This window comes from Tachyglossus aculeatus, chromosome 22, assembly GCF_015852505.1.
Source record: "Tachyglossus aculeatus isolate mTacAcu1 chromosome 22, mTacAcu1.pri, whole genome shotgun sequence".
Classification (NCBI taxonomy): Eukaryota; Metazoa; Chordata; class Mammalia; order Monotremata; family Tachyglossidae; genus Tachyglossus; species Tachyglossus aculeatus.
In genome coordinates this window covers 42581487-42607882 of record NC_052087.1, presented here as the reverse complement: position 1 = coordinate 42607882, position 26396 = coordinate 42581487, and the positions used below count along the sequence as shown (strand labels likewise).

At 44.3% G+C, this 26396-nt stretch overlaps 1 protein-coding gene across 3 annotated transcripts in view; it reads right to left on the bottom strand.

The window, feature by feature from the left end:
- Positions 1–9641: 9641 nt before the first annotated feature.
- Positions 9642–26396, bottom strand: part of STK33 (serine/threonine kinase 33) — a 167873-nt gene continuing 151118 nt past the window's right edge. For all 3 annotated transcript variants that reach the window (XM_038764275.1, XM_038764276.1, XM_038764277.1), the window contains 2 exons: positions 15546–15629; positions 9642–10836 (listed from right to left, as the gene is read on the bottom strand). In XM_038764275.1, coding sequence (XP_038620203.1) covers positions 10621–10836; positions 15546–15629 — 300 coding nt within the window. In that variant the 3' untranslated portion in view covers positions 9642–10620. The remainder of the gene's footprint in view (positions 10837–15545; positions 15630–26396) is intronic.

Below are 26396 nucleotides of genomic sequence, written 5' to 3'. Positions count from 1 at the left end.
AGATGAGGTGACTGAGGCACAGAGAAGTGAAGTGACTTGACCCAGGTCACACAGCAGGCAAGTGGCAGAGCTGGGATCAGAACTCAGGTCCTTCTGACCTCCAAGCCCAGGCTCTGCCACTAAACTGTCCTGCTTCTCTATGATGCAACTGCTACCCTCTGCTCCCCAAATCCTCCACACGCAGAAGACAATTGTTTTGGGTACCAGGAAACAGTTGTAATAATTATCGGATTTGTCAAGCGCTTACTACGTGCCAAGAAATGTTCTAAGCACTGGGGTGTGGATTTCTCTGGAGAAACCACCAAGTCAGTCAGGATGACCAACATCTGAGGAGATTGACAGACCCGGTGTCGAGCACTGTCCTAAAAGCAGAGAGCACTACAAGATGTCTGTCTGTCCGTCTCCCCCCTTCTAGACTGTGAGCCCCTTGTGGGCAGGGATTGTCTCTCTTTGTTGCCGAATTGTACTTTCCAAGCACTTAGTCCAGTGCCCTGCACACAGTAAGTGCTCAATAAATATGATTGAATGACTGAATGAATACAAGAGGAAGGAAAAGGGACGGTCCCTTCCCACCCTTTAATCAATCAGTAGTATTTATTGAGCATTTACTGTCTGCAGAGCATTGTACTAAATGCTTAGGGGGGTACAATACAACAGAGTAGGTAGATATATTCTCTACCCACAAGGAGCTTACAGTCTAGAGAGAAAGACAGATATTATTTATATATATAAATTATGGATGTGTACATAGGTGCTGTGAGGCTGAGGGTGGGGTGAATTCCAAGTGTCCAGAGGGTACAGATAATAATAATTACTAATAACCGTAGTATTTTTTAAGCACTTGCTATATGCCAGGCACTGTTCTAAGCTCTGGGGTAGATACAAGATAATTAGGTTGGACACAGTTCCTATCCCACATAGGGCTCACAATCTTAATCCCCATTTAGTAGATGAGGGAATTGAGGCACAGAGAAGTTAAGTGACTTGCTCAAGGTCACACAGCAGACAAGTGGCAGAGCTGGAATTAGAACTCAGGTCCTTCTGATTTCCAGGCCTGTGCTCTATCCACTGGTCCACGCTGCTTCTCAGATTTAAGTGCATAAAGGATGGAGAAAGGAGAGGGAATGTGGGGAAGTGGGCTTAACTGGGGAAGGCTGCCTGGAGGCGATGTGACCTTAATCAGGCTTTGAAGGGTAGGGAGAGGGGTGGTCTGGTGTATATGGAGGGGGAGGGCATTCTAGGCCAGAGGTAAAATATATATGTTTGTACATATTTATTACTCTATTTTATTTGTTCATGTTTATTCTATTTATTTTATTTTGTTAATATGTTTAGTTTTGTTCTCTGTCTCCCCCTTCTAGACTGTGAGCCCACTGTTGGCTCTCTTCCTCCCTTCAAGGCCCTACTGAGAGCTCACCTCCTCCAGAAGGCCTTCCCAGACTGAGCCCCTTCCTTCTTCTCCCCCTCGTCCCCCCTCCATCCCCCCATCTTACCTCCTTCCCTTCCCCACAGCACCTGTTTATATGTATATATGTTTGTACATATTTTTCACTCTAGTTATTTATGTATTTAATTTACTTGTACATATCTATTCTATTTATTTTATTTTGTTAGTATGTTTGGTTTTGTTCTCTGTCTCCCCCTTTTAGACTGTGAGCCCACTGTTGGGTAGGGACTGTCTCTATATGTTGCCAACTTGTACTTCCCAAGCGCTTAGTACGGTGCTCTGCACACAGTAAGTGCTCAATAAATATGATTGATTGATTGATTGATTGACATACATGTGGCCTAGTGGGAAGCACAGACTTGGGAGTCAGAAGACTGGGTTCTAATCCTTACTCTGCCACTTGTCTGCTGTGTGACCTTGGATCAGTCACTTATCTTCTTGGCGCTTCAGTTTTCTCAGCTGTAAATTGGGGATTAAATCCTACTCCCTCCCACCTAAACTGTGAGCCCACGCAGGACAGGGACTGTGTCCAACCTGAGAAGCAGCATGGCTTAGTGGAAAGAGCATGGGCTGGGGATTCAGAGATCATGGGTTCGAATTGCGGCTCTGCCACTTGTCAGCTGTGTGACTTTGGGCAAGTCACTTACCTTCTCTGTGCCTCAGTTACCTCATCTGTAAAATGGGAACTAAGACTGTGAGTACCACGTGGGACAACCAGATCACCTTGTATCAACCCCGGTGCTTAGAACAGTGCTTTGCACATAGTAGCGCTTAACAAATACCATTATTATTATTGTTATTATAACCCGGTATCTACCCTAGTGCTTAGAACGGTACCTGGAACATGGTAAGTGCTTAACAAATACCACATTTATTATTACCATTATTATTACTAAGGAGATACAAGGAAATCAATTTGGACACAGTCCACGTCCCACATGGGGTTCACAGTATTAATCCCCATTTTGCAGGTGAGGTAAGGGCTTAACAAATACGACAATAATAATGATAATAATAATTATTATTACTACTAAGCACTGGGGTTGGTACAAATGAACCAAGTTGGACACGGTCCATGTCTCATATGGGGCTCACAGTATTTACCCCCCTTTTGCAGATGAGGTAACTGAGATACAGAGAAGTGAAGTGACTTGCCCAAGGTCACACAGCATGCAAGTGATGGGGTTGGCCTGCAAAGACCACAGGCATCTGAGGAGGAGAGAAAGCCCCTCTCCCACCAGAAGCAAACTTAAATGACTTCCAGGAGCCTTGATTCTGGCAAGTGACCATTGGCACAAGAGCACAGTGTTTTAAATAATTTTCAAATATACTTTATTTATAATCAATCAATCAATCGTATTTATTGAGCGCTTACTATGTGCAGAGCACTGTACTAAGCGCTTGGGAAGTACAAATTGGCAACATATAGAGATAGTCCCTACCCAACAGTGGGCTCAAAACGTTGTCATTCAAAAAGTACAGAATGTAATAAAACAAGTACAAAATTTAATCATCTCAGTTTTCCCTCATGTGGGAGAGTTGAGTTACTCCCCACCCAAATTTGCCAATTCCAAAAAGCAATCAAAACTAACTCCTTTTATTAAACCAAGGGGCCCAAAGATACCAACTAGCCATTCCAGGCGGACACTGCTCAGCTCTTTCTGGCAAGTGGAAATCGCTGGGGATGTTTGGCTTCTTCAAAACCTCCCAGGATGTGATGCCTGAACTTTAAAAATGGTCACAGGTCTAAAAAATGGGAGAGCCAAAATGCAACATCCCATTCTACTGGATTCAGGGACTTGCCTTAAAATCTCATGGTCCCTTTCCACTACTAATGATAATAATTATGGTATTTGTCAAGCGCTCACTGCGTGCCAGGCATTATATTAAGCGCTGGGGTGGAAACGAGCAAATTGGCTTGGACACAGTCCCTGTCCCATGTAGGGCTCACATTCTCAATCCCCATTTTACAGATGAGGTAACCGAGGCCCAGAGAAGTAAAGCGACTTGCCCAAGGTCACATTGCAGATAAATTGAGGAACAGGATTAGAACCCACAACCAACTAACTCCCAGGCCCAGGCTAACGAAATCATCATCATCATCATCAATCGTATTTATTGAGCGCTTACTGTGTGCAGAGCACTGTACTAGGCGCTTGGGAAGTACAAATTGGCAACATATAGAGACAGTCCCTACCCAATAGTGGGCTCACAGTCTAAAAGGGGGTGACAGAGAACAAAACCAAACATACTAACAAAATAAAATAAATAGAATAGATAGGTACAAGTAAAATAAATAAATAAATAAATAAATAGAGTAATAAATATGTACAAACATATATACATATATACAGGTGCTGTGGGGAAGGGAAGGAGGTAAGATGGGGGCGATGGAGAGGGGGACGAGGGGGAGAGGAAGGAAGGGGCTCAGTCTGGGAAGGCCTCCTGGAGGAGGTGAGCTCTCAGTAGGGCCTTGAAGGGAGGAAGAGAGCTAGCTTGGCGGATGGGCAGAGGGAGGCCATTCCAGGCCCGGGGGATGACGTGGGCCATGAAATGTGAAGAGCAACTGGGAGAAAAGTTCTGATTCCTGATCCTGTGAGAGCAAACGAAAGATTCAGGGAGTGCTCTATTAAATTCAGCGAGCCAGCTGCCTCAACAGTCCCAGGGCGAGAGAACCTGCCCTTTTGGCCAGACTGGAAAAAGTCACCCACGGACTTTGATAATAATAATAATAATAATAATAATAATAATAATAATAATAGTAATGATGGCATTTGTTAAGCGCTTACTATGTGCAAGGCACTATTCTAAGCACTGGGGGGATACAAGGTGATCAGGTTGTCCCACATAGGGCTCACAGTCTTAATCCCCATTTTACAGATGAGGGAACTGAGGCTCATTCAATCATATTTATTGAGCACTTACTGTGTGCAGAGCACTGTACTAAGCACTTGAGCACTGTACTAGGCTCAGCGAAGTTAAGTGACTTGCCCAAGGTCACACAGCAGACATGCGGCAGAGCCGGGATTCGAACCCATGACCTCTGACTCCCAAGCTCGGGCTCTGTCCATTGAGCCATGCTGCCCACAGCCAGTTGCCCCGCCCTGTGGTCCTGCCCAGGGCCTCTGGTCGGTTGAGCCATAAATCCAGCTCTTAGTACAGTGTCCAGTGCTTAGTACAGTGCCTGGCAAATAGTAAAGGCTTAACAAATATCACTATTTTTGTTATTATTGTTAGTGGATAAAGCACAGGCCTGGGAGTCCGAAGGACCTGGGTTCTAATCCTGCCTCTGCCACATGTCTGCTGTGTGATCTTGGGCAAGTCACTTCACATCTCTGGGCCTGTTACCTCATCTGTAAAATAGGGATTCGGAGTGTGAGCCCCATGTGGGACAGGGACTGGGTCCAGCCTAATTAACTTGTATCTACCCCAGAGCTTAGAACAGTGCTTGGCACATAGTAGGCATTGAACAAGTACCATAATAATAATAATTCTTATTATTATTAGCCACCCCTAGGGGTTGCAAATGTGTCCACCAGGATACAGGGAAAATTTCCTAAACGCCCTGACTTTGCCGAACAAAGGGGAAGAAAATTGGCTACGCTAAGACCAAGTCATAATCATTATTCCACGCGGAGATCAAAATCGCACTCCAGTCAGCTCACTTAAAAGAATGTGAGAGATCCAGAAAAGGACAATTGGACGACGTGAGGCCTTTTGAATTGTTAAAGAATACCAATTAAATGCTTTTGTAAGTGATTTCAGTGCTCTTCAATGATGCCAAATTAAAAGCCCAGGGAACTAAAAGTCTTTAGGTCTGTACCATCCATGATCCAGGGGAGAAGAGCCTCGCTAAGTCAGGAGGGGTGACAGTGCCTGGAGAGGGCAGGCATTTGTCTTCTTTTAAATTTTATTTTTTATGGCATTTCTTCAATGCTGACTACATGCCAGACACTGTACTAAGCACTGGGGGAAATACAAGATAATCAGATTGGATACAGTCCATGTCCCACATGGGGCTTACTGTCTTAATCCCTATTTTATAGATGAGGTAACTGAGGAACAGAGAAGTTAGATGACATGCCAAAGGTCGCAGAGGAGATGAGTGGTGGAGCTGGGATTAGCATCCAGGTCCTCTGCTTCCCATGCCTGTGCTCTACGTAGTAGGCCACAACTTTTTGGGAGCAGTGTTTTCTTCCTAGAAGTAAAGTTGTCCCGATCGAGTTCTAGCACAGTAAAAGGGATGGGACAGGGAGGGGGAAATTTGGTAGTTCCCACCTTCCTTTTTTATGGCATTTGTTAAGCATTTACTATGTGCCGGGTACTGAACTAAGCACTGGGGTAGATATAAGCAAATCAGGTTGGACACAGTCCCTGTTCCACAAGGGGCTAACAGTCTTAATCCCCATTTTACAGATGAGGTCACTGAGGCAGAGAGAAGGCAAGTGACTTGCCCAAGGTCACACAGAGATAAGTGGAGGAGCCGGAATGACAACATAGATCCTCTGACTTCCCCAACAGTAGCAGACTTTCTGAAGGCTGGACTTCCCTGGACTATTTTAAAGCTTGATCTTTCTGTGGAAAAGCAAATCTAAATGAAAGATTCATTCTGAAGCCTAGCAAATTTACTTATGTGAATGTCTGTCTCCCCTTCTAGACTGGAAGCTCACTGTGGGCAGGGAAGGTGCCTACCAACTCTGTTACACTGTACTCTCCCCAGTGCTTAAAACAGCGCTCTGCACACAGTAAGCGCTCAAGAAATATGATTGATTGATTGATTGATTGAAAAGCAGCAGGGCAGCCAGAGTGAGTACTTACAGGATGATCAACCATGGGTCCCCAGTTTGGAGACAAATCGATATGAAAGCAAACCTTCTGAATTAATCGATCAGCGGCATTACTCTGTGCAGAGCACTGTGCCAAACGCTTGGAGGAGTACAATACAACAGTATGGGTCGGCATGTTCTCTGCCCACCAGGAGTTCTGTGCCAAGGCTTTTCTTACCCAAATAATGCCCAAGCATTTCCATTTACCTAGCTGGGTGGACATTATGTTGCTCTCTTCTGAGTCTGAGTGACTTCTACCCCTTCTGGGATTTCTGTTCCTTGAGCCCTTTTGGAAAATCTTCTTTGGTAAAAGCATGTTACCCCACATGCCGATGCAGCCAACTTTGGAAGTTGCTGGCCTAATCTTTGGAAGAAATAACTGATCACTTTAGGTCTTTGGCAAGCAACGTACCTTCCTTGGACTTTAGCTTTGACAGGCCGCTTCCTTTTCTTCTCTCTCTTAATCAGGCAACGGTATTTACTGAGTGCTTTCTTTGTGCAGAGCACTGTCCTAAGTGACAGTACGGCAGAGTTGGTGGAAATACTACCCGCCCACAAGGAGTGTACAGTCTAGAGGGAGAGACAGACATTAAAATAAATAAAGGCTACGTACCTAAGTGCTTAGGCACTGAGGGTGGGTTGAAAATCAAGTGTTTAAAAGGAAACAGACCCAAGTGCAAATGTGGCTGTTTATTGTTCTATTGTTCCCTCCCAAGGGCTTAGTACAGTGCTCTGCACACCGTAAGCGTTCAACAAATACGATTGAATGAATGACAGTGGGGAGAGGAAATAGGGGAGAGGAGAGTTTAGCCTGGGAATATTTGCTGGTCTAGATCAGAGGAGAATATGCCTGTTTCATTTCAGTGGCAAAGCCAGCCTCTCACCGGTTTGGAGCTCGGGAAGGATTGTAGAAGCAATTAGCGTAGCTGAGAGGGGCTTATTGGTCCCTGAGAGCCCTCCTAAGAATGGACTGTTCAAAGTCTTTAGTGTATTAACAGCAGGGCAAGCAGAAGCTATGCCCCACAGACTTAAAGGGTCCTCAGGGAGGTACAAAGTAAAGAAAAACTCAAAACTAGAGTTCAAACACAGTGTGAGCCCTAAATGTGTTCCCAATAGGGAAGGAAAATCACTGAATGCAAATTGTATCTATCATGAAAGAGTTTGTTTAGCTCTCACAAAAGGGACTCCCTGAGAATGAAATTAATGTACAGATTTAAACTTTCAGAATTATGACTTTCGCCCCAAGGGCTGTAATGTAAGCTTCTCATAGCAGAATTATTTCATACTCGGGGAGGGGGCTGGGAAAGGGCATTCAGGATATATAATAATAATGACTGTGGTATCTGTTAAGCACTTCCTATGTGCCAAGCACTCTTCTAGCACAGGAATAGATACAAGATAATCAGGTCAGACATAGTCCCCTGTCCCACATGGGGCTCACAGTCCGAGTAGGAGGGAGCCAAAATATGGAATTACCATTTTACAGTTGAGGAAACTGAAGCCCAGATAATTTAAGTGATTTGCCCAAGGTCACACAGCATGTAGGAGGTGGAATTAGAACATAGGTCCTCTGAGTCCCGGGTCCATGCTCTGCCCACTAGGTCCTCTGCTTCCCAATTATATAATAATTATTATTGTATTTGCTAAGCACTTACTTCGTGCCAAGCACTGTACTAAGAGCTGGGGTGCATATGAGATAATCAAGTTGGACACAGTCCCTGTCTCACATGGGGCTCAGGTAGGAAGTAGTAGGATTTCATCCCCTATAAGCCTGTTTATATGTAGGATGGGGTCCTTTTGCTGACTTCAAAAGATCCAGAAGAAATTAGAGCAGAACCACGAAGCTGGTATGAAGCTGTCCCACTCTGGAGTATCAACCCTCCGGGCCACGTGGTTCCAGGCTGTTCCTCTTCAAGTCAGTGAAAGTTACACCTCGCAACCGAACAAATTTCAATTTCCTTTAATCACCTCCCCATAAAATGGTCGTATACAACCAGATTTCCAAATACTGGTCAATCTAGAGGGCTGGCTTGCTATTCCGCTGGTCCTCAAAAATTTCCAGTGGCTACCAGTCAACCTACGCATCAGGCAAAAACTCCTCACTCTCGGCTTCAAGGCTGTCCATCCCCTCGCCCCCTCCTACCTCCCCTCCCTTCTTTCCTTCTCCAGCCCAGCCCGCACCCTCCACTCCTCTGCCACCGCTAACCTCCTCACTGGGCCTCGTTCTCTCCTGTCCCGCCATTGACCCCCAGCCCATGTCCTCCCCCTGGCCCGGAATGCCCTCCCTCCGCACATCCGCCAAGCTAGCTCTCTTCCTCCCTTCAAAGCCCTACTGCAAGCTAACCTCCTCCAGGAGGCCTTCCCACACTGAGCCCCCTCCTTCTTCTCCCCCTCCCCATCCCCCCACCATACCTCCTTCCCCTCCTCACAGCACCTGTATATATGTTTGTACAGATTTATTACTCTATTTTACTTGTACATATTTACTATTCTATTTATTTGATTTTGTCAGTATGTTTTGTTTTGTTGTCTGTCTCCCCCTTCTAGACTGTGAGCCCACTGTTGGGTAGGGACCGTTTCTAGATGTTGCCAACTTGTACTTCCCAAGCACTTAGTACAGTGCTCTGCGCACTGTAAGCGCTCAATAAATACGATTGAAAGAATGAATGAATAATCCTCTCCCTAACAACTGAGAGGCTGCCTGGGGTGCAATGACTAAGTAGTAGCAGCATGGCTTAATGGGTAGAGCACGGGACAGGGGATCAGAAGGTCGTGGGTTCTAATTCCAGCTCTGCCACTAATCTGCTGTGTGACCTTGGGCAAGTCACTTCACTGGGCCTCAGTTACCTCATCTGGCAAATGGGGATTGAGGCTGTGAGCTCTATATGGGACAGGGAGTGTGTCCATCCTGATTTGCTTGCATTATAATAATAACAATGATGGTATTTTGTTGAGCACTTACTATGTGTCAAGCACTGTTTTAAGTGCTGGGGGAAATACAAGGTAACAGGATGCCCCACGTGGCACTCACAGTTTTAATTCCTATTTTACAGATGAGGGTAACTGAGGCACAGAGATGTGAAGTGACATGACCAAAGTCACACAGCTGACAACTGGTAGAGCTGAGATTAGAATCCACAACCTCTGACTCCCAAGTCAGTGCTCTTTCCACTAAACCACGCTGCTTCTCCCGAGTGGGACTGTGTCAACTTGATTATCTTGTATCTACCCCAGCGCTTAGTACAGTGTCTGGCCCACAGTAAGCGCTGAACAAATACCACAGTTATTAGTAGTAGTAGTAGTAATAGTACTTATTAAACGTTCACTGTATGCAAAGCACTATAAAAAGGGCCAGGAAAGAATACACAGGTGAGCAACAGACAGTTTACTTCTTAAAAAGGACAAAGCAGACTTTCTTCTGGCAGACCTTTGGCACACCCCTATCACTGTATTTCTTTCATCTTTTTTCATTTTTGGTGGACAATGGAAGTATGGAAAGGGTATCTTCTCAGCTGGCAATCTACCAGCAAAATTTACTGGGTAGCTACAGGAATTACTTACCAATAAAGGCAGCAACCCTCCTTCCCATGCAACAGAATACATTCCTATTCTACCACCCTCTGCCAAATTAGGTTTCCTCTCCCTCTGAACAGATGCAGTCCACCAGCATGGCTAACACCTGTTACTTTTCATTTTATTTATTCGAGCCACACACTGGACATTTAGCAGCAAGTTCTGAGCAGGGAGTTCTAAGAAAAAAACTTTTCCCGTTTGCCAAGTTGAAAATAAGTTGTGTAAGCAATCTACAGTGACCTAAAATAGTAATAACGCATTCAATGACCGAAACATTTGTGCTGTAATGCCTAAAGCAAGTTTATAAGCAATTTCCTGGCAAAGTCTCCTGGTGCAGAGAGCACATAGTTATCAGGGAACCTCCATTACAAATTCTGGTCTCTCCGTGGGCTTTTTTTCCCCCTCTGTAAGCGTAGGTGACTAATCTCTGGAATTCTAGGTAAAAACCAGCTGGCGGATTTATGAAATTCTTCCCTGTGGAAGAATTCTTCAGCTACGGGGCTACCAGTCTCTAAACCAAATATTACGTTGGCTTTTGGATCATTTTAATTTTTGGCCCAGCGATAATCTCTACAGCTAATTGGGTTTCGGCTGCAACAGAGACACTTTTGGTTGGAGAGGTGAGGCAAATAGTTCTGGGGATGTCTGAGGCCATCCCAGGAAAAAACGCACAGTTCAGGCACAGTACCGTCATCCTCTTCAGCCCATCGCATCCTTGAGATGTCGGGAGCGGTCGACTCTTCTGGATATTGTAAAGAGCTGTTGGCGGATGCCCTAGGATGGCTTTTTGGTTTTTGGCGTGCCAGTCGATTTAGGATTGCTTTTGGGAGCTAATCCTTGGCTTGCAGAGACAGAGGCGCTATCTACTTCCCACTTCGGGGGCTGTGGAGGCTGTCTGTTGGCAGGGTAAATCTGTAGGAGTGAGATATCTGAAGGGTCCATGCCCCGCTTTAAACCGGACCCCGGGGATCCTTTTCCGGTAGCAGAGAACTGGAAACAAAAGAGAGGTTCTGAATGAGATGGGGAAGTGACATCGCCGAGAGGAGGGACCTGAGAGGAATTAAACAGTAGTTTGAGGCAGCATGGCAAGGAGCTGGGAGTCAGAAGGTCGTGGGTTCTAATCCCGGCTCTGCCACATGTCTGCTGGGTGACCTTGGGCAGGTCACTTCCCTTCCCTGTGTCTCAGTTCCCTCATCTGTAAAAGGGGATTGAGACTGTGAGCCTCAAGTGGGACAGGGATTGGGTCCAACTCAATCTGCTTGTATCTACCCCAGCGCTTAGTATGGTGTCTGGCACATAACAAATATCATCATCATTATGATCATTATTAGTTGGTGTTCTATAGAGAATTAAGAGACTGAATTTTCACATTTAAACTAATGATAACTGTGGCATTTAATAATAATGATGATGATAATAATTATAATATTTTTTAAGCACTTACTAGGTGCCAAGCACTGTTCTAAGCACTGGAGTAGATACAAGGTAATAAGGTTCTCCCACGTGGGCTCCTTGTCTCAATCCCCATTTTACAGATGAGGTAACTGAGGCACAGAAAAGTTAAGTGGCTTGTTCAAGGTCACAGGTGATAAGTGGTGGAGCGGAATTAGAACCCACATCCTCTGACTCCCAAGCCTGTGCTGTTTCCACTAAGCCACGCTTCCTATGTGCCCAGCACTGTTCTAAGCAGTGGTGTGGAGATAAGATAATCAGCTCAGTCCCCTTACCACAGCACTTACCTGCATATCCTTATATTCCGCCCTTCCCCTCTGTGTAACCGATTCTAATGTCTGTTTCCCCCACTAGATTGTAAACTCCTTGAGACATAAATCATGCCTACCAACTCAGATTGGAAGCAGCATGGGAATCGGAGGACCTGGTTTCTAATCCCAGCTCCACCACTTATTTGCTGTGAGTGACCTTGGGCAAGTCATTTCACTTCTCTGGGCCTCGGGTTCCCTCATCTGCAAAATGGGGATTCAATACTTGTTCTCCCTCCTACTTAGACTGTGAGCTCTCTGTGGGACCTGGTTATCTTGTATCTCCCCCAGCACTTAGTGCAGTGCTTGGCACAAAATACACACTTAACAAATACCACAGTTATTATTATTGTTATTATTATTATTATTAAAAAATAGTTACTTGATCCTCATTTTACAGACAAGGAAACTGAGACACCAAAAAGTGAACTGCCCAAGAGCACAGAGCAGGCAAGTGGTAGAGCTGGGATTAGAACCCAGATCCCCTAAATTAGACCTGGGTTCTAATCTTGGCTCCGCCACATATCTGCTGTGTGACCTTGGGCAAGTCATTTAACTTCTCTGTGCCTTAGTTACCTCATCTGTAAAATGGGGGTTAAGAGTGTGAGCCCCATGTGGGACAGGGACTGTGTCCAACCTGATTAACTTGTAATCTATCCCAGTGATTAGAACAATGCTTGGCATATAATAATAATAATAATAATGGCATTTATTAAGCACTTACTATGTGCAAAGCACTGTTCTAAGCGCTGAAGTACCTTATATAAGTGATTATATTATAAGCGCTTTACAAGTACCATAATAATAATTATAATTATCAATAATAATAATAATGACAAATTTCAGCCCAGCTCCTTCCACTAGGCTGGATTTGCCTTCTTCTAACTATAGTTTTAAACAAACCTTGGCACTGAAAGGGGCAGATTGTCTTGAAAAAACACTTTGATCTTCGTTATCATTCCAATTCAGCTCCCGCCTCTCCCCGGAAAACACAGTGGATGGACTCCGACTGGACCGGAGAGAGGAAACTCCCCTCTGGGAGTGGGAGTCATTCCTTCAGCTCCCTGAGATGCGAAAGAAAATCATCTCCCCCAGCCGACCTTAAAAGTCTGGAGGAGTGTGGAAAGTCTCAAAGAAAACTCCCGAAGAATTGAAAACGGGACATGAAATAAACCGGCTCATTATATCTCCAGCAAAATGAGATGAGCCACTGCAGATATTTCCTTAATATGCCCCCTGCCCAGGGGCTCTGGAGACCCAATGTGTTTTCTTCAACTCAATGTAATTCTTGATGGTAGCCTAGGTTTACAGATTGAGGCTTTAAATCACTTGATTATTGTATGGAAAAAAACAACACACCAATTCTACTGCATTCTCATCCCTGTCTGGAGAGACTTGATAGGGAGCCAAGCAGCCATTCTCCACTGTATGCTGGCCATTGTCATGTGGGTCACCTGCAATACCTCATGCTGGTTTTTATTCTGATTTTCTTGAAGACATTCCTAGGGGAGAGAAGCCCCCTCTCCCCTGACTGCCACCCTCCAGGGTCAGTCTGCTGCTATTTGCACTGCTGGGGACCGTGCGCTTACCAAATCTCAGTAGTTTATGTACTTAATAATAATAATAATAATGGCATTTGTTAAGCACTTACTATGTGTGAAGCACTGTTCTAAGTGCTGGGGGGAGGTTACAAGTTGATCAGGTTGTCCCATGTGGAGCTCACAGTCTTAATCCCCATTTTACAGATGAGGGAACTGGGGCCCAGAGAAGTTAAGTGACTTGCCCAAAGTCACACAGCTGACATGTGGTGGAGCTGGGATGAGAACCCAAGACCTCTGGCTCCCAAGCCCGTGCCCTTTCCACTGAGCCAAGCTGCTTCTCTTCTATTGTAATGCACTTCTATTAATGTCTGCCTCCCCCTTTAGATTGTAAGTTCACTGTGGACAGGGAACATGTCTACCAACACTTGTATTCTACTCTCCAAAGAAACTAGTACAGTGCTCTGCACATAGTAATCACTCAATAAATGTGATCAATTGGCCGATGGCGCCTCTGAGATGTTTGTTCTGACCTTCCTTTTGGTGCATGCCCCATTTCCGTTCGCCATTCAGAACCTCCTCGCAAAGTGCTCAGTCTTTCCTCAGCAAGGGTTGCAAAAAGCATTCCCTCAGCCCCAATGAATCCAGTCTCCCAGCGACTAAACTAAGTCAATCAATCAATCGATTGTATTTATTGAGTACTTACTACGTACAGGACACTGTACTAAGCCCTTGGGGGAGTACAGTAAGTCACTCTCTCATAGTGAGCTGGGAAGTTGGGAAGAGCATTGGGAGAAACATTAACTCTCGCAGATGACGAGGAGATGGTATACTGAAGCCCTGCCTCCATCGGGCAGTATACTAAAATCAGGCACGTCAATCAATCAATCAAATTTAAGGGTGGGCTGCTTGAGTATTCATTCACATTCATACATACGCCCCTCTTACAAAGTTTAAAATGACACATTGCTGTTACTAAATGATTTGCCAAGTGGGCGATTATCAAATAGGGTGAACCGAAATTGATTTATTGAACTAGCCAGTTTTAAATACAATGTTAATAGGCAGGATTTCCACAGGAGTAGAGACTGCAGTCCAAGACTAGCGGGGAGAAGAAGGCAAGAATGGGAAAGAGGAAAATTAGCCAATCAGTCAATCAGTAAATGAGTGAAATGACTGATGTCAATGGTATTTATTGAGCGCTTACTGTATGAGAGCACTGTACTAAGTGCTTGGGAGAGTACAATATAACAGAGATGGTAGACACCTCATTAATTCAATTGTTTTCATTGAGCGCTTACTGTGTGCAGAGCACTGTACTGAGCACTTGGAAAGTACAATTTCCAAGCTACCCTGCTACTTCTCCCCCATCTCACAGTTTGTTTGCCTTTTAGAGAAGCAGCATGGCTCAGTGGAAAGAACACAGGCTTGGGATTCAGAGGTCATGGGTTCTAATCCCGGCTCCACCACTTGTCAGCTATGTGACTTTGGGCAAGTCACTTCACTTCTCTGGGCCTCAATTCCCTCATCTGGAAAATGGGGATGAAGCCTGTGAGCCCCACGTGGGACAACCTGATCAGCTTGTATCCTTCCCGGCACTCAGAACAGTGCTTTGTACACAGTAAGCACTTAACAAATTCATTCATTCAATTGTATTTATTGAGCGCTTACCGTGTGCAGAGCACTGTACTAGGCGCTTGGCACTGTACTAAACGAATGCCAACATTACTATTATTATTATTATTATTACAATTCAGCAACAGAGACAATCCCTGCACATAAGGGGCTCACAGGCTAGAAGTGGGGAGACAGACATCAAAACAAGTAAACAGGCGTCAATAGAATTATAGCTATATACAGATCAAAACAAGTTAACGGGCATTAATTATAAATAGACACATTCCCTGCCCACAAGGAGCTTACAGTCTAAAAGGGGAGACAGACATTAAAATGTACATAAGCGCTGTAGAATAAAGAGGAAAAAGCAAGAGATGAGATGTGAGAAAGACGGACTGAGAAGAAGATGAGACAAACACGAAGAGCGAGAGATATCTCCAGCACATATTGCACATATACACGACCACACTGCCTCCTTGACTGTCTCCCTACAAACTCCCTTACCCACTATCCTTGCTGAGATGAAAAAGTCTAAGATCTCCCCAAGTGTTCAATTTATCACTAGGGCTTTGCACATAGTAAGCGCTTAATAAATGCCATCATTATTATTATAGGGATAACCCTTAACTAAACTCACACACTCATTACAGTGAAAGATATATATGGAAATGCACCACCCTCTCATTTCTCTCTGCCTCTAAAACAGCTCTGCAAAAAAAGAGTTCCGCAGGTAAGAAAAATGAAAACTGGCAGAAATTCAGTATAATTTTCCAAATGTACTTACTGTAGTGTTTGTCTTCAGGTTTGCATTCTTCTTCTTCATAGTCCCGTTGGTTAATGTGTTGATGCAATGCTTTTTCTTGTTGAGCTGTAAAAAGGCAACCGAGGGGCTGAAGTTATTGGCAAGGTACCCTTGGGGCATGGTCCAGGGGAAAGAGATTGGAACTGGGAGTCGGAGAACCTGGGTTCTAATCCTGGCTCCACCATGTGCCCGCTGTGGGGACAGGGGGATGTGGTGGGTAAAAGCCAGAGTGGGTAGTGGGAGAATAATAATAATAATAATATAATAATAATAATAATGATAATAATAATAAGTGGGGAGAAGCCAGGGCTGTGGTGAGGACAAGGCAGGAGTGTGGTAGAAACTTCCTCCCATCCCTGGCCCAGCCCAAGCCAGCGAATGGCTCCAGGACCAGAAGTGTGGGGTGGGAGGAGGTTCTTTGCTCTCCTCAAGGCTCCGTATATTTATTCATTCAATCATATTTATTGAACGCTTACTGTGTGCAGAGCACTGTACTAAGCGCTTGGGAAAGTACAAATCGGCAACATATAGAGACGGTCCTTACCCGACAACGGGCTCACAGTCTAGAAGGGGGAGACAGGGTGCCTTTTTGTAAAACCAAAAGGGCCTGGGGGCAGGTTAGGAGGCTTTCTCTCCCCTTTCAACAGGACAGGAGCTGGGGGAAAGGGGAAGAGCAGCATGGATCGGTGGAAAAAGCCTGGGTTTGGGAGTCAGAGGTCATGGGTTCTAATCTTGGCTCCGCCATTTGTCAGCTGTGTGACTCTGGGCAAGTCACTTAACTTCTCTGGGCCTCAGTTACCTCAGTAAAATGGGAATAAAGACTATGAGCCCCATGTGGGATGACCTGATTACCTTGTATCCCCCCTAGCACTTAAAACAGTGCCTGGCACATAGTAAGTGATTAACAAAAGCCATCATTATTCCCTACATCACCTGGAAGGTCATCCCTTTTTTCCCACACTTGCCCAATAATCAATCAATAAATGGTTTCAATTGTGTGCTTACTATGTGTGTGAAAATAGAGAAGCAGCGTGGCTCAGTGGAAGGAGCCCGGGCTTTGGAGTCAGAGGTCATGGGTTCAAATCCCAACTCCACCAATTGTCAGCTGTGTGACTTTGGGGCAAGTCACTTGACTTCTCTGTGCCTCAGTTACCTCATCTGTAAAATGGGGATTAAGACTGTGAGCCCCACGTGGGACAACCTGATCACCTTGTATCCTCCCCAGTGCTTAGGACAGTGCTTTGCACATAGTAAGCGCTTAACAAATGCCATTATTATTATTATTAAATCACTGATCTAAGTCCTTTGAGAGGACAATAGAGTTTGTAGACATGATTCCTGTCCTTTGATTTAGAGGGGGAGACAGACACAAATATAAATTACAAATCGGGGAAATGAGGGGTGTAAGGATACACCCATAACAGTTGTGGAGCTGAGGGTGGGATGGATATCAAGTGCTTAGAGGGTACAGATTCAAGTTCATAGGTGACACAGAAGGGAAGAGGAGGAGGGGAAATGGGGGCTTAGTTAGGGAGGGATTCTTGGAGGGGATGTGAATATATAGGAGGGTTTTGAAGGTGGGGAGAGCGGTGGTTTCTTGGATATGAAGTGGGAGGGTTGTTCCAGGACAGAGGGAGGACGTGGGCAAGAAGTCAGTGATGAGATCAAGCAGCATGGCATAGTGGATAGAGCACGGGCCTTGGAGTTAGAAGGTCATGGGTTCTAATCCCGGCTCCACCACTTGTGGGATCTTGGGCACGTCACTTCACTATTCTGGGCCTCAGTGACCTCACCTGGAAAATGGGGATCGAGACTATGAGCCTTGTGTGGGGCAGAAAGTGTGTCCAACCTGACTTACTTGTAGCCACCCCAATGCTTAGTACAGTGCCTGGCACATAGTAAGCATGTATCAAATATCATAATGATTATGAAGGTACAGTACAGTGAGTAGGTTGACATTAGAGGAGTGATGTGTGTGTGGGCTGGGTTGAGGGAAGAAAGCAGCCAGGTGAGGTAGGAGGGGGAGAGCTGATTGAGTGCCTAAAGGTGATGGGAAGGAATTTCTGTTTGTTGAGGAGGAGGATGGGCAACCACTGGAAGATTTTGAGGAGTGGATACACATGGACTGAATTTTTTTAGAAAAATGCTCTGGACTGGGGAGGGCAAGAGACCGGAGGAACGGAGGTCAGTAAAGAGGCTGACTCAGTAGTCGAGGTGGGATAAAGAAGAGCCCACTGTTGGGTAGGGACTGTCTCTATATGTTGCCAACTTGTACTTCCCAAGTGCTTAGTACAGTGCTCTGCACACAGTAAGCGCTCAATAAATACGATTGATGATGATAAAACTGCTTGGATCAGTGTGGTAGCAGTTTGGACTGAAGAAAGCAGCGGCAGTGTGGCCTAGTGGACTAAGCGTGGGCTTTGGAGTCCGAAGGACCTGGGTTCTAATCCTGGCTCCCCCACTACATTTCCCTGGGCCTCAGTTACCTCATCTGTAAAATGGGGATTAAGATTGTGAACCCAATGTGGAACAAGCACTGCATCCAACCCGATTTGCTTTTATCTACCTCAGCACTTAGTACAGTGCCTGGCACACAGTAATCTCTTAAATACCACAAGGATGATGATGATGAAAGGGAGGATTTTAGCAATGTTGTGAGCTAGAACTAACCAGAATTTAGTGACAGATTGAATATGTGGGTTGAAATGAGAGAAATGAGTTGAGGATAATGCCAAGGTTATGGGCTTTTGATATACAGGGAGGAGAGTGGCATTGTCTTCAGTGAGGGGAAAGATGGAAGACTGGATTTGGGTGGAATGATGAGGAGTTCTGTTTTGGGACTGTTAAGTTTGAGGTGTCCAAGTAGAGATGTCTTGGAGGCAGGAGGAAATGTTAATCTGAAGAGAATAATAATAATAATAATAACGAATAATTATGGTATGTTAGGTGCTTATTATGTGCCAGGCACCATACTGAGCACTGGAACGTACTAAGCATGGGGAGAGAGAGATCAGGGCTGGAGAGGAAGATTTGGGAATCATTCGCGTAACAATGGTAGTTGAAATCCATGGGAGCAAATGCAATCCTCAAGGAAGTGGGTGTCTTGAAGGATTCCCACAGTTAGAGAGAGGGAGACACAGGTGGAATCAGTGAAAGACCCTGAGAATGAGCAGAGAGACATAGGAGGAGGACAAGGAGAGGACCATATAGGTGAAGCGAAGATGGATGATATATAATAATAATACTACTAATAATAGCATTTATTAAGTGCTTACTATGTGCAAAGCACTGTTCTAAGCACTGGGGGGTTACAAGGTGATGATCAGGTTGTCCCACGGGTGGCTCACAGTCTTAATCCCCATTTTACAGATGAGGTAACTGAGGCACAGAGAAGTTAAGTGATTTGCCCAAAGTCACACAACTGACAATTGACGGAGCCGGGATTTAAACCCATGATCTCTGACTCCAAAGCCTGTGCTCTTTCCACTGAGCCACGCTGAGAAGGCGGTGGTGCACAATGTCGAAGGCAGCTAAGGGGTCAAGGAGGATTAGGATGGAGTAGTGGTTGTTGGATTTGTCATAGAGGAGATCATTGGAGACCTAAGAGAGGGCCATTTCTGTGGAGTGAAGACGGCAGACACCAGATTGCAGGGGGTTGAGAGAGAGTTGGAAGAGAAGCTGATTTTGATTTATGCCCCAGTCCAGCAGGACTTAGGTACAGATAATAAGAGAAGCATACAGATATAAGAGAAGTAGCATGGCTTAGTGGAAAGAACACGGGCTTGGGAGTCCGAGATCGTGGGTTCTGATCCCGGCTCCGCCACTTGTCAGCTGTGTGACTTTGGGCAAGTCACTTAATTTCTCTGTGCCTCAATTACCTCACCTGTAAAATAATAATAATAATAATAATAATGTTGGTATTTGTTAAGCGCTTACTATGTGCAAAACACTGTTCTAAGCGCTGGGGTAGATACAAGTTGATCAGGTTGTCCCACATGAGGCTCACAGTCTTAATCCCCATTTTACAGATAGGGTAACTGAAGCACAGAGAAGTTAAGTGACTTGCCCAAAGTCACACAGCTGACAATTGGCAGAGCCGGGGTTTGAACCCATGACCTCTGGCTCCAAAGCCCATGCTCTTTCCACTGAGCCACGCTGCTTCTCTTAAAATGGGGATTAAGACTGTGAGTCCCACGTGGGACAACCTGATCACCTTGTATCTATCTCAGCGCTTAGAACAGTGCTTGGCATACAGTAAGCGCTTAACAAATACCATCATTATTACCGTTATTATTATTAATGTATATTAATGTCTGTCTCCCCTCTAGTTTTTAAGCTCCCTGTGGGCAGGGATTGTGTCTACCTACCCTATTGTATCCTCACACATGCTCTGTACAGTGCTCTGCACACAGTATGCCCTCAATAAATCTCAGTGATTGAAAGTATGTGCTTAACAAACACAATAATAGCAATTAATAATTCATTCAATCAGATGCATTGAGTGCTTACTGGGTTCAGAGCACTGTATTAAATGCTTGGGAAAGTACAGTACAACAATAAACAATAATTAGGGAGATAGGGTGAAAACTAGAGAGAGATGCAGGGGTCAAGGGAGAGTTTTCCTTGCTCACATACATGCTCACTAACATAGCCCTGAAAAATGATAGCCAAGATCTGGAGCTTCATACCCCAAACTTGTCTGATTTTCCCCAGAATGCTGCCTCCAGATAATAATAACTGTGGTATTTGTGAAACACTTACTATATGCCAGGCCCTATAATAAGCACTGGGGGGAATACAAGTAAATTGGATTGGATACAGTTACTGTCCTACACAGGGCTCACAGAGTTTAATCCCCATTTTACAGATGAATCAACTGAGGTACAGGGAAGTAAAGTGGTTTGCCCAAAGTCACACAGCAGACAGGTGGCAGAGCTGGGATTAGAACCCAGGTCCTTCTAACTCCCAGGCCCTTGCTCTACCCACTAGGCCTCACTGCTTTCTAAACTCCACGGTATATAGGGAAAATGAGTAGAGGAGTCAAAGGAGAGGAACCATGATGATTGATCTCCTAGATTCAGGTTTCCAATTCTGTAATTTGCAGAGACCCAAGACTCATTAGCCTGGACAAGGCTAAAGGGAGACCTAAACAATTTCAAGCATATGGAGGTCAAAGAGCACAGTCACCACCCGTATTTTTAAAAAATAGTATTTGTTAAGCGCTTACTGTGTGTGAAGCACCGTTCTAAGAGTTGGTTTGACAATCCCTGTCCCACATGGGGCTCAAGTTCTAATGAGGACAGTCAACGTGTGAAGGGGCTCAAGCAACAGACATAGAATTTGGGTAAAGATTTTGGCGAGAGCTCTTAAACCCTACAACGAACTGCCAAGACAGATCCTGTGTGACCTAGGGCCAGTCACAACTTCTCTGGGCCTCAGTTCCCTCATCTGTCAAATGGGGATGAAGCCTGTGAGCCCCCCATGGGACAACCTGATCGCCTTGTAACCCCCCAGCACTTAGAACAGTGCTTTGCACATAGTAAGCACTTAACAAATACCATCATTATTATTATTATTATTATTATTATTGGGAACTCTCCTTCTCCAGATATTTTTACAAGAAGGAGAGACGCCTTTCTGCTGGAATAGTTTAGGTCTAGAAGGGGAAACAGACAATGCTAATATAATTAATACAAAAACTACTACTACTACTACTACTAATAATGGCATTTGTGAAGTGTTTACTATGTGCAAAGCACTGTTCTAAGCACTGGGGGGATACAAGGTGATCAAGTGGTCCCACATGGGGCTCACAATCTTAATCCCCATTTTACAGATAAGGGAACTGAGCAAAGAGAAGTGAAGTGACTTGCCCAAGGTCACACAGCTGACAAGTGGTGGAGCCGGGATTAGAACCCACGACCTCTGACTCCCAAGCCCGGGCTCTTTCCACTGAGCCACGCTGCTTCTCGAAATAATATCGATATATGATACAATAGTATATATTAATATATAATATAATATCGTTATAATATACTATAATATCAATATGAGGATTAATAATTATATATACTCAATATGATAATTAATACTATAAATGTCCGTTTCCCCCTCTAGAATGTAAGATGTAACAACTCTGTATTGCAACTCTGCTGTACTCTCCCAAGCGCTTAGTACAGAGCTCTGCACACAGTAAACACTGAAAAAATGTCATTGATTGATTGATAGATGAATCCTGCCTGCAGGCAAGAGCATGGACAGGATGGCGTCTCACAGACCTTTCCAGCCAGAGAGTCCTCCATATTATTCCGGGGCAAGTGTTTCCCAGTTCGAGTCACTAGTTTTCAAAGAGGACTCGAGGTTACTGCTATATTGTATTCTCCCAAGCTTTGTATAGTGCTTTGCAGACAGTAAGTGCTCAGTAAATATGACTGACTGACTGAATGAAGGTATGCAAAGGGAGATTATATGTGCTAGAAAAACAAAGTGAAATTGACTCCTCTTGGCATTCACTGGCATAATTTTATCCTGATGAACTCATCTGCTGATAATGGATACGGAACCAGTAAGCTCGAGGTTTATCACTGAAAGCTGATACCAGTGCCTGGTGATTGAAAACTGTTACGATTTATCTGAATTTTGAGTAAAAAACAAATATATGCTATTTAAGTTAAGTGGTTTATCACCATAGAAACCATTCCTAGAGTCACACATTTAAATTACAGACTGATTCAAAGTCCAAATGCCAGGACATTCTGTTATAAACTGTGGCCTCTGGTTCAGGGATGCAATAAGACTCCTCTTACTTCCCAATCCTGCTGTGTCCAGAGGATGAGGACTGAGAGAGAAGGATCACCCTTCTGGCTTTCCTACTCACAGAGCTTTTCCTCAGCCATAGATGGTGACACACAAAGTAAGCTGATTGTATAAATATGGATTTTAAATCAAATCTAATCAAGCACTTAGTACAGTGCTAAGCATATAGTAAGCGATCAATAAATACCACTGACTGATCTAATCCTGTAAGACAGGAGGCATATTTTCCTTCATTTTCAGTCCAGTCATCTTAGAACAGTACTCCAGCTCTTAGAACAGTGTCCCAGTGCTTAGAACAGTGCTTGGCACATAGTAAGCACTTAAACAAATACCATCATTATTATTATTACATTTTGTGTACAAAGAAAAATGAAAGGATTTGCATTCTCCTCTCCAAGGGATCGGTTGGCTGATTTTCCTCTCGAAATGATAAGATCTTCCTTTTTTATAGTATTTGCTAAGTGCTTACTATGTGCTGGGCACTGCACTAACTAGGCATTGGGGTAGATAGAAGACAGTTAATTTGGACACAGTGTATGTCCCACGTGGGGCTCACAATCTTAATTTTCATTTTATAGATAAAGTAACTGAGGCACTGAGAAGTTAAGTGACTTGCCCAAGGTCATACAGAAGACAAGGAGCAGAGGTGGAATTAGAACCCAGGACCTCTAACTCCCAGGCCTTTCCACTAGGCCATGCTGCTTCCTTCCTTGAAAGGAACCCCACACAAATGCTTTAGTATTTTCAATTTCCCTCTAGACTGTGAGCTCACTGTGGGCAGGAAACTTGTCTGCCAACTCTATTGTACTATATTCTCCTAAGTGCTTAGTACAGCGCTCCTCATACAGTAAGTGCTCAATAAATACCACTGGCTTTGATTGATTCCATTTCCAGAAAACGTTTACATTTCTGAGGTTTCAAATCGAACATATTCGCTTTTGATTAGGCTTTTCCTTGGGGAAAAAAAAAGATCTGCTACTACTAAGATCCTACAGGGGCAAGTAGTCCACTGGATAATAAATGCTCTTGGTAAATAAACTTGCTCAAGGATTTCATTTCATATGCCCTCAAAAGAGTTGTTCAACATAATAATGTCTTGTCTTATGCTGTCGAGTCGTTTCTGACTCACGGCGACTCCACAGATACATCTCTCCCAGAACGCCCCACCTCCATCCGCATTGTTCTGGCAGTGGACCCATAGAGTTTTCTTGGTAAAAATATAATAATGATAACAGTAATAATAATAATGGCATTTGTTAAGCACTGTGTGCGAAGCACTGTTCTAAGCACTGGTGGGGATACAAGGTGATCAGGTTGTCCCACGTGGGGCTCACAGTCTTAAGCCCATTTTACAGGTGAGGTAGCTGAGGCACAGAGAAGTTAAGAGACTTGCCCAAAGTCACACAGCTGACAAGTGGTGGAGCCTGGATTCGAACCCATGACCTCGGACTCCCAAGCCAGTTGCCTTCTTCTGCGCAGTAAATTTGAGTCTCTGCCCTTGCCTCTCTCCCATGTCGCTGCTGCCCAGCACAGGTGAGCACCATAATAATAAATCATACTAATTGTGGTAGCTGTTAAGCACTTACTTTGTGCCAAGCACTGTGACTCCACCTGTGTGTACACACACATACACACACTCAAACCCCACCCCCACACTAACCCAACCTCTACCGATCATCCCTCCCTGCCATTCAGCTGTAAACTTCAATGTGGGCAGGGAATGTGTCTGTTTACTGTCATATTGTACTCTCCTAAGCACTTATTATTACAGTGCTCTGCACATAGTAAGTGCTCAATACACATGACTGATTGACTGACTACTAGGGTAGATACCAGATAAACAAGTTGGACACAATTTTTGTCCCACATGGGGTGCACAGTTTAAATACTAAGTCTAAATCCTTTCCAGTTAGACTGTGAGCCCCGGGTGGGACAGAGACTCTGCCCAACCTGATTAACTTGTATTTTACCCCAGTGCTTAGAACAGTGCTTGACACATAAGTAAGCCATTAAAAAAGTTAGAAGGGAGAATCTACACTTTAAAGATGAGAAAACTGAATCAGAAAGAAGTAAAGCTACTGGCCCAAGGTCAAAACAGCAGGCAAGTAAAGGAGCTGGGATTAAAATCCAGGTTCCCTAATGCCCAGGACTGTGTTTTTTCCACTAGGCCATGCTCCTTCTCTAAGATGGCCTAAATCAATATGCTGATAACTAAGGACTCTTTTCTCTGTGGAACTACAAAGTCAGAGCTCAGAAGACCAAAGTGTGAGCTTGAAATCTGCCACCCAAGCTCGATCTTAGCTCAAGTAGATGATTCCATTTTCTCCTGAAACCGTTCAGGGGGTGTTTTAATTGGCAGATGCTGTTTTTCTCCAGGTGTCTTCTCAGTTTAATGACGGTAGCAGAATTACATTATTTATCAGGCTTCTCCAAGGAAATGATGCTAAAGTGATGATGTGCTGTGGCAATCAGTAACATCCCTCCAGGTGTTTCTTACAACTGTCTCCTCTCAAGGTGAGGCTACATAACACAGCATGAACACTCACCTTTATTATTTGCATTTCTTAATTAGATTAAGGATTCTCATCTCTACCCTGGTGCTTAGTACAGAGCTTGGCACAAAGTATGAACTTCACAAACACCCCAATTGTTAAAAATCATAAATGAAATGAGTGGATTCTGTTCTACAGTGTCCGGGCAATTTTATCCTAGGCCAATACTTCTGATGAGCTAAAGGAGTTTTTTCTGCTGGTTATTTTTTGGCCTAACTGATGTTTAAAAACTCCAATTTCATCTCACTGTCGGCAGTCTATAGATCCAGGCTACTTTCTGGGAACTGTGTGATCAGCATGGTTTCTGTGAGAAAATTGGGTAGTATAGATGGAGTTAAGAGATTTCTCAGAGAGGAAGTAAAGATGCAATGAGCAGAGAAGAACTCTAGATAGCCCTTATATAGCTTCCAATAAAATTGTAGTCAAATTTTAAATCCTTGATTAGAAAACAATTTTGAGTGTTTACATATATATAGGATTCAGAAGTCTCTAGGTTTTTTATGGCTTCATAATATTTGTTATGTCTCATCTCTTTTTGGCAAAAAATGTTTTTTTTAGGCAGAATAGTTTCACTGTCCATTCTTTTCTTTTTTTAATGGTACTTGCTAAGCACTAAATATGTGCCAAACGTTGAGCTACATACCAGGGTAGATTCAAGATAATCATGTGATACACAGCCCCTGTCCTACATTCAATTCTATCGTACTTATTAATAATAATACTAATGGCATTTATTAAGTGCTTACTATGTGCAAAGCACTGTTCTAAGCCCTGGGGAGGTTACAAGGTGATCAGGTTGTCCTACCTGGGGCTCACAGTCTTAATCCCCATTTTACAGATGAGGTAACTGAGGCCCGGAGAAGTTAAGTGACTTGCCCAAAGTCACACAGCTGACAAGTGGTGGAGCCAGGATTTGAACCCATGACCTCTGACTCCCAAGCCCGTGCTCTTTCCACTGAGCCATGCTGCTTACTGAGCGCTTACTGTGTGCGGAGCACAGTCAAATAGGTGGGGGTAGGATTTAATCCCCATTTTACAGATGAGGTAACTGAGGCCCTGAGAAGTTAAGTGACTTGCCCAAGGTCACACAGCAGGCAAGCGGTGGAGCTGGAATTAGAACCCAGATTCTCTGGCTCCCAGGCCTGTGTTCTTTCCACTAGACCACACTGCTTCCCTAGAACTTGGGGGTTGGTTCTTTCAGGAAACTCAGATTGCAGAACTCAAACTATGTCTTGAGAGTCATTCATTTAATCATATTTATTGAGCGCGGATCCCTCACGTGTGCACAATTGTTTCTGCCAATACATCATTGTGCTGTACCCAGACAGATACATGTTGTCGGAAGAACTGCCATAACGCTCTAGCTAAACGTGTAGTGAAAACACGTGCTATGGAAGAACGGACTATACAGAAAATATTTCAAAGGCATTGTGTTGATGTGTCGATGTCCAGCATATTAATCACC